The 9,008-nt window shown below is 38.0% G+C and overlaps 1 protein-coding gene across 4 annotated transcripts; it reads right to left on the bottom strand.

Annotated features, from left to right (window-relative positions):
* Nucleotides 1–4,941: 4,941 nt before the first annotated feature.
* On the bottom strand, nt 4,942–8,607 carry LOC108848446 (heat stress transcription factor A-7a). Of its 4 annotated transcripts, XR_008942106.1 has the most exons (5): nt 8,098–8,557; nt 6,768–7,954; nt 6,402–6,600; nt 6,083–6,176; nt 5,577–5,687 (listed from the first exon to the last, which is right to left on the bottom strand). XR_008942106.1 is itself a non-coding variant. In XM_018621810.2 (3 exons), the coding sequence occupies exons 1-3, from the start codon at nt 8,243–8,245 to the stop codon at nt 5,139–5,141; spliced, it is 804 nt and encodes a 267-aa protein (XP_018477312.1). In that variant the 5' UTR covers nt 8,246–8,448; the 3' UTR covers nt 4,942–5,138. The 4 variants fall into 4 exon arrangements, 1 of the variants encoding a protein (XP_018477312.1); XR_008942105.1 differs by lacking the exon at nt 6,083–6,176 and having other exon boundaries at nt 5,548–5,687; nt 8,098–8,556; XM_018621810.2 differs by lacking the exons at nt 6,083–6,176; nt 6,768–7,954 and having other exon boundaries at nt 4,942–5,687; nt 6,402–6,505; nt 8,095–8,448.
* Nucleotides 8,608–9,008: the final 401 nt, after the last annotated feature.

Raw genomic sequence — 9,008 nt, 5'->3', positions numbered from 1 at the left:
GACTGCTTTAGTCATTGGGTTATTGGGTCGGCTGCAAGTAATATGTATATCAATAGTTTAATCAATTCAATATATAATTATACATATAAATATTATAAATACAATAAAATAATGTTAAAAATTTAGTAAAATTTAAAATATTTTTATTTTATTTTTTGTTTCACATAAATATATAAAAACAATTAAACAGTTGGAGCTACCACATATAATAAAAAGTACAATAAAATTAAAATGGCTAAGTATTTAATATCTAATGAAAAAATTGAGATTATATTTTAAATTTAAAAAATAACAAGTTAAATCAAAATGGATTACACACCGATCACTTTTCGATTAAACTGGTAGCATCGGGTTTTAGCTATTTGCGGGTTTATTGAAGTTTTAAATAATGGTTATTTCTTAAAATCCAAGATAAATTATATATCGGATTAATAGATTTACCGGTTAGATCGCGAGTGCGGATTGAATACGGGTCTGGATTGAATTTTAAAAACGCGGATTTAAATGCAAAAGGTTAAATAGACAATATACCATGCACTTTATAATATTGTTAAAGGAATTTCACATCATAAAGTATTCCGCGCTTTGAAAGCGCGGATCAAAATCTAGTCTCATATTATAACTCGAATCTAAAAATTATGTGAGCTGATGCAACGTGTGAGCTCAAATGGCTCAAACGTCTTCTGTTACAGTTTGTTTTTTCTCATGCCAAACCAATGAGATTTAGGATAATATAATATTCTTATTTCTAGTTAGAATACGCTTGTCTATGTTGTATATAAACACTTTGATACATTAATAACAAACTACAGAATTCAGCATACAATATATTAGAGAATATGTACTGTAGATACTTGAGCGGCTAAGCCGAGGGGGCAACAGTGGCGAAGCCACCCTTTGTACTATGGGTCCATGTGCACCCCTAATAATATTTATGTTTCAGTTTTCGTGAGCTAAATCATTAAAAATTTGGTAGATCAGATGGTAAAACCTAAGTTGTGCACCCCCATTGATTCAGGTTTAAATCCTTCTTATATCTTTTTTTTTTTATTATTATTAATAGTGCACCCACTACATAAAATTTCTAGCTTCGCCCTTGAGGGGAAATGAGTTATGCTTGTTAGAGAATTAATTTTTTGTTAGTCATCTCATATTCAGGAATCCTGCATATATATGTTTCATTTTTCTATGAGAAGGAAGAGTCACAAGTAGATGTCTGAAGTGTTGATAGTGCATGGAACAACAATTAGCTGCTGTCGGAAAAACTTTAGAGTACATAGCATGGAACTCTTAGTTTTTTTTTCTTTTTTTGGTAATCGTGGAGATCCGGCGATCGAGGTCAATTGATTAATCCCAAGAGATCTATAGCAGCTACATATTCTTATGAAACATTTACACCACGGGACAGTTTCAAGTTTTTAATTACAATATAGATCACTTACTGCTACCAAGGCAGTTTTTTGTAACTGCTTCCTTTTAGGCTTAACTAGCTGGTCACTATTTAATTCTAAACGCTAACTTTTTACTAACTAATTATGAGTGTATAAGCGGGAACTTCTCTCCACCCCTCATCTTTATTTTTTTGAACGGTGCAGATCATTTCTGCATTTGTTGACAAGACTTATATCTACCAATTCTCAACCATCCGATTACATCATGTCTTACATCATCTACCCCACTAACCGACGGCCCAGATTTTATTGGTTCCATTATCCCACACTCATGTTCAACTTTTGTTATCTTCTTCATTCTAACAAAAAAAATCAAAAGATCAGAAAGACATCATATTTCTGGGACGTTTTGCTGCAAAAAAAAATCAATCGAGTTTCACTTCAAGACGAGACTCTTTCGAGCGGAGATGAGATGCTTGAAAAAATATTCAAAAACGACCCCAACAACATCCCAGATTTGTGGCTGCTAGACGAAGATGAGGACACTGGACCCGACAATGGCTCAGTAGCCAAAATGTACAATGAACATGTTTGGCTACATAGCGTACATGCGTACATTTGTTGTTGTCCAAACTGTACACATGTATCTATTACACACAAAACCAGACCATGAGCCAGATTTTTCACACCACACAGTGTACAGTTTTCTCATAGTTCGTGTACATGTATTTTTATAAGTGTACACATCTGTCTACTTCACAAAACTAGCTCAGTGCCTTCATTCCCACCCCATAACCACAACGTAAACAATGTACATACATGTTGTGTACATGTGTACAATAAATGGCAATGTCCAGATATACATTTGTGTCCATGTACCCCACAGCGTACATTGTCTACACATGTAGTGTACATGTGTACACGACAGAGTGATGTACTAGTATATCTGTACTACACAAACACAATGTACTTTTATAAGTGTGATATACATGTATTTGTACATGTGTACACTAAATAGCGATACTTAGTTTTGTAAGACTGTCGTGGGTTATGGGAAAACTTATGTACATTGATTCACTCGTGTATTCATGGTGTTTAATGTTATGCTTATCCCATGTTCCATATTATTGTTTTCTTCCACATTAGATAGCTAAATGTGTGATTTTAGTATCAACGTACGCCTATATATTGCATGCATGTTCTGTTTTCCCCTCTTAATTATTAATATTATTAAATCATGCATACATTTACTTTAAAAACATTACATTCTAACATAAGCTCAATTTGCCAAGCGGTTTGCACATTTTTTTTTACCAATGCAAACTACTTTAGGTGCTTCTTTGATCTGCTTCATGCACATTATAAGGTTTTATTTCAGAAAACTTAGGTTCATGAAGTCGACATTTATTTCTTGCATGGTCTTTTTCTTTTTGTAAATTTTCTTGCACGAATTTGGTAGTGATAATTGTAGAAGGGGAGGATTAATAAATAAAGTTTTCCCATAACCCACGACAGTCTTACCTACATCACATAATGTACAATCTTCTCATAGTTAGTGTACATGTACACTAATTATGAGAAGATTGTACATTATGTGATGTAGAAAAATCGGGCACATGGTCTGGTTTCTGTGTAGTAGTTAACGGTGGACACCTGACACAACAACATATGAACATGTGTACTCTACGTATGTGTCCATGTAGATTGTACATCGCCATTAGTTTATACTAGTTCATAGCATGTACATAGGCCTTTAGTGTACACATGTACACAAATGTATGTACATAGTATGATATGCGGTAGATGTACATATATTGTACATGTGTACACCAAATAGCGATGTACATCCAATGTGCACATGTAAACACTTCATGAGAGTGTACAATGTACATGGAAACATACACAGCGTCCATGTGAATATTTTTTGTTTTGTTAGGTGTCCACACAAAACAGACCATAAGCCCATTTTGATACATCACATAGTGTACAATGTTCTGGTTGCTAGTGTACATGTGCACAACCCCTCCATACAAACACAATGTACTTTTATAAGTGTACAAATTTATCTATTACACTAAACTAGATCAGTGGCTTCATTCCCACCCCATATGAACAAAGTCTACAATATACATTCGTGCTGTGTACATGTGCACAATAAATCGCCATGTCCAAATATGCATCACAATTCCTCGTCAGCATCAATGTACAATCAAATACTGTACACGTGCACAATAAATGACGACGTCCACGTATACATAAGTGTCCATGTACTTCAAAGCGTATACATGTGTCCATGCACATAAGTGTGGCGATGTCCGGTAACTGGCGAGGAGGTCCTCCACAAGAACATCCCTGTTATTTCCGATTAGCTCTTCCCAGTACATGTAGTTCTCATCGGTCTCCGGTAACTGGTACTCAATTGTGTAGCCATCTTCAAACTCACCACAAGGCAAACCAGTAACCTCCCCGAACTCGATCAAAGAAAAACGAAACGGTTTGCCGGCAAAGACATGCCACATCTCATATTTCTTCTTGGTGACCACCTGGCGTGTCATCATGCTGTGTACAACCCATCCAGCGTACAGATTACGGGCCGGGATATTGAAGAGCCCTCCGAAACAAGAGGACAGAAGCACTAGCATCTCCGGCGACCCCTTCAGAGCGTCTCTAACCCTCAAAAGGAAGTCCGACGTCGAGTAGTAGATGTTTGTCCTCTCGCTTGGAAAACGGTCGGTAGCAAACAGCCGCTCCGGTAGTAATTGCTTGACATTCTCGACTGCGGAATCCCCAGCATCTGGAACGGAAATTAAGGCTTAAACTAAGCAACCGGAATAAAAATAAAAAACCACAGGAGATAAATAAAAAAAAACAAACCTTCCTCCCTCTCCTTGCCGCGACTGCTACGCGTTCTCGCCATCGTTAAATTCTGGAACTAGCAACGGTATGTAAGATCGTCGGAAAATCGCCACCAAATCTCACAAACCCTAAAATTGCTTCCCTAGTTTTCCCTCTGAAATCCTTGGGTTTCGGTAAAAACAGAGAAATAATGGAGGTGGTTGGAGAAAAAGAGGTATGTTGAAGAGACGCACGTTGGTTTACTCATTTTAATTAATAACCAGGCCCCACCATTTTTCAAAATTTGAAAATATCTAAACTAGTTGTCGAAACTAACTAGAGAAAAAGAGGGAACAAAACCGGTTGGGAATTAGTCAGGGGCATTTTAAGTCTTTTCACCAGAAAACTACCTCACCCCCGGTAACTGCCTTTCTTTGTAATAAAAAGACGTAAACTGTCTGAGGGTGAAAATAACTCTATTCTTATCATTTAAAGCAGATTTGACGGTCAGCAGGAATCGAACTGCGGATTCGCTGTATCGAGACTATCCCTCACACACCACTAGCCCAAACCCACTGATTGCATGTAACTCTTAGTTTTGAAAGAGAGCCAGTGACTGACATTTTAAAGGAGGAAACCTGAACAAGTCAAACTGTCTATGTGATTTCCCACCCTTTCGGATTTTTGGTTCTTGCTTGTACAAAGGGCAACCGCATTAAAGGAAAAGTATATTTCACATATAGCTATTGGCATTTGGCATACATGAAAGAATTATAACGTTCTGTAATTATACACTATTACTAATTGAAAACTGGCAAGACATATTTGGAAGATAATAAAAGCTTCAGAGTACTTGATAAAAAATAAAATAAAAAAGCTTATGGGCACAACTAAAAACCAAAGGATATCCATCTAATAGCTAGAAGTCGAAGCCAAACTCTCATTACTAAGCAACTCTTCCCAGAAACCATCATCCAGTTCTCTCTCGACCACCATATCCTCTTCTTCCTTCACATTCTTCTGTTTCCCATAGCCTTGCATCTCCAAAGCAAGAGTTTCAAGTTCCGACATCGAAGAACATCTTTCTCTCTCTGCCGCCTCATCCTCAATCTCCTTGAGTCTCATATCTCTCTGCTTCAGCAGCTGATGCAGAAACGAAGGGCTCTGCATCGCTCTAGCCAAGAAAGACATCATCTGTCTCTGTTTCCTCTCTGCTGCTTCAATCCTCTGTTCCATAGCTTTGATGTATCTCCTCGTGGTTTGTTGCTGTTGTCTCAGACACACCAGCTCCATCATTAACAACTGCTTCTCCCTACGAAGTTCGGTACAAGGATCATTGATCGATGGAGACGATGAACCGAAGGAAGCTCGTCTCTTGATGAACTTCAATAACTGTCTCTGTCCTAACAAGAACCCATCGTTTGCAAATTCCCACCTTTCTGCTTCTATTTTTCTGAAACCCTGATAATATTTTTTATGTTAACCTTTGAAACTAAATACTAAGATAATATATTTTTTTAAATAATATCAAAATCATATCTAAAACACATATTTTATGAGTTTTACATAAAAATTTCTAAAACAAATCATATGAGAACTCAATGGCATGAGAAAACCTCTTATAAAAAACCTTCCAATAGAGTTGTTGCAAGGTTTCAAAAGTCCACATGAATATATGTGATTAAACAACAACAATTATTGGCGAGCGATATTTTTTATTTTTGGAAGATAATATAAAGAATGGAACAAGTGGGCAGGCTAGTGAATAAACAAAGAGTATTGTGATAAGATTGATTACTATTTCTTGAGATTATTTTAGAAGCCAAGTTGCCACGAATCAAGATTCTAGAACTTACTAATTGTTTTAGAAGACAAGTTGACACGAAACAAGATTCTAGAACTTGCTAAAGAACCTTCTTCTACTCTACAGAATCTTCATTTTCGATGTTTCTAGAAATAACAAACAAAAAAGAGAAACTGAATTCAATACGGATTTCATTACCAAGTAAACGTTGAATCCAGAATACTCCACTTATTTTTCCAGTAACTATAATAAGATGAAGGGGGAAAAGATTTGGGATGGTAAAAGAAAAAAACAGAGCATTGCTCTGTTTTTCTTTTTCTTCTTGGGTCAGACAACATACACAAAAGAAAGAACAGAGAGAAAGGACGTACATAAGTGTTAAGCTGTCTGATGAAACTTGAGAAATTGCTGTGTTTGAAGTGTCGAGGGAGAAGAAACGTTGAGAAAGAATGCAAATCCCAAACGACAAAACTAGGAATAAGTATTATTATTGAATACGTGAAAGTATATATACAGGACCCCCTTCGTGCGGCCTTGGAGCAACCGGACCCCCGAGCTGAGATCCTTCACCTGAAAAGAAGCAGGAAAGAATTCCACAGAGACTTGATTAGCATTGCAGAGGCGATATACAGATATCAAGTTCTTATTAACACTAGGAACACAGAGAATATCTTTGAGAGCAAGTGTTTTAGAGCCTGTAGGTATAGAGGAAGAACCGATATGAGTAATTTTCAGACCTGTACCGTCTGCAATAGCTACTTCATCACCTCCTGCATACGGCTGGTGTAGAGCTAAGTTGTTCAGGTCCGAGGTTAGATGGTGTGTGGCACCACTGTCTAGAAGCCAAGCATTCGGGTTATAGAGTGCAGTGTGTGCAACGTTTGCGCGAGGCTGCCAGGAGAGAGGATTAGTCCCATTTGAGGACGGAGTGGAGGAGAGAGCACTGCTTCCATGGAGCTGGGGACAACGGCGCGCACTATGACCAAAGACACTGCAAATTTGGCACTTTCCGTGGTACCCACGCGAGCCAGTGTTGTTGCTGTTGTTGTTCGGCTGAGAAGAAGGGATCATTTGTTGCTGCTGCCATGTTTGGTTCCCGCGGTAACCTCCACGTCGTTGAGGACCGGAACGGTTGTTGCTTGAAGAGCCACGATAGTTGGTGAAGTTGGCAGAGACAGGAGTGCTGCTTGGCGGAGGTGTAGCAACCTGCAATTTGGCTTCTTGATTAAGAAGTTTCTCATGAATCTCTGGCAAGGAAGGAGGAGTCTCACGGCCATCTATCTGATCAGCAATGGTCTTGTACTCCTCGGGAAGTCCATCAAGAATAGCCTCGATTTGATCTTCATGATCCATAGCTTTGCCAAGTAGAGCGAGTTCATCAAATCGGGTGGTAAGACCTTGAAAGAACTCGTTGATTGATTTCCCACCTTTCTTCCAACTCTGAATCTGCTGGCGGATCTGTTTGAAGTGAGCACGGCTTGGTTTAGCATAGGTACTTGTAAGGATTGTCCAGATCTCAGAAGCAGTCGATGCCGTGGACAGAATCGGTTGGATCGTGGTTGTGATAGCACCAAGCAAGCCACTGAATATCAGACGATCTTGCCTTTTCCAGAGGGTGTAATCCGGGTTCGTGGTTACTGCAGCATCAGTAGTGATCGTAGGTGGAGGAACGACAACAGAGCCTTCGATGTAGCCGGCTAGGTCATAACCATCAAGTAAAGCATGAACCTGTCGACTCCACATCAGAAAATTGGATCCGGTGAGTTTGGTTACGTTTGTCATGTTGATATTGAGGAGAGTTGGGTTTGCAGAGACAATGATAGTCTCAGAGTGGGAAGCCGGCGAGCTGTTTCCAGACATGGTGGGGAAGAAAAATTTGAAAAACAGAGAAGCGGCGGCTTTTGATTTTAGGTATTTGCAAGCTCTGATACCATATATAATTGGCTGAATAAGTATTATTATTGAATACGTGAAAGTATATATACAGGAATACATGTAGGGTATTGATACTATTAGATAATTACAAAGAGATCCTTATCATATATCTATTTACTTAACAACTAGTACCTCCTCTGTTCCAAGATACGATGTGGTCTGTGTTTGGATCCTCCACAATCTCGAATGTCTTGATTAGAAACGGTGGCGGTCCAATCTCGTGTAATCCTTCGACTGGTTTTGGTGGTGGATCACCTTCTTGGAGCTGAAACGGATTCATCAAGTTCTCGAAACCCAAATTGAAGATTAAAAAGAAAAACAGACAACAATCTTGGATCAACGACTTGGGTTGGTTTGATGAAATTTAGACGAGAATGAATCTTGTGGTGCGACTGGCCCGTTTAAGTTCGTTGATGGCAGTTGGGTAGAGAAGAGGGAAAGGAAGGAAGCTAATCCCCACGTAAGCGATGCGAGGTGGCTTAAATAAGAAGAGTGCGAAAACTAGTGACGATATTAAATTGATTAAAATAAGATAAAGATAATAATATAGTACTCTACAACTTAGAAATTTCGAAAGTTCCGGAACAATGAGAAGAGAGAACGGGTGGGTTCGAAACTTCTCGAACTTCAAATGTTTGACGACTGTACGGTATGGTTTTCACGTGGGTACCTACCTACCCATCATCTTACTATTTACTACTTATCTACGGATAAAAAAATCGACAACATTGTATAAAATGACAATTTGCTGATGGTTTTTAGGGTTTTTTGCAAAATTGACTCACAACTTAAGTCAAATACAAAACTAACATCTATTTTTTTTTGAATTTTTTTTGCTCTATCCACTCCACAAGTTTAGATTATTCACGGAAATACCATCACTTATTATTTTATTTTTTTGAAAATAACATTTTTACTCTTTCAATCTCAACATTTTTGATTGTCATTGCTTTCAATACACCAACCACCATGAACAACCAATTTGAAGCTCTTAATGCACCTAAAATCAATTTACATTTCTTTTTTTCTCAATTTTTATGAAC

Source organism: Raphanus sativus, unplaced genomic scaffold (assembly GCF_000801105.2).
Source record: "Raphanus sativus cultivar WK10039 unplaced genomic scaffold, ASM80110v3 Scaffold3596, whole genome shotgun sequence".
Classification (NCBI taxonomy): Eukaryota; Viridiplantae; Streptophyta; class Magnoliopsida; order Brassicales; family Brassicaceae; genus Raphanus; species Raphanus sativus.
The sequence above is the reverse complement of the archived record's forward strand: the minus strand, read 5'-3'. Positions and strand labels throughout refer to the sequence as shown.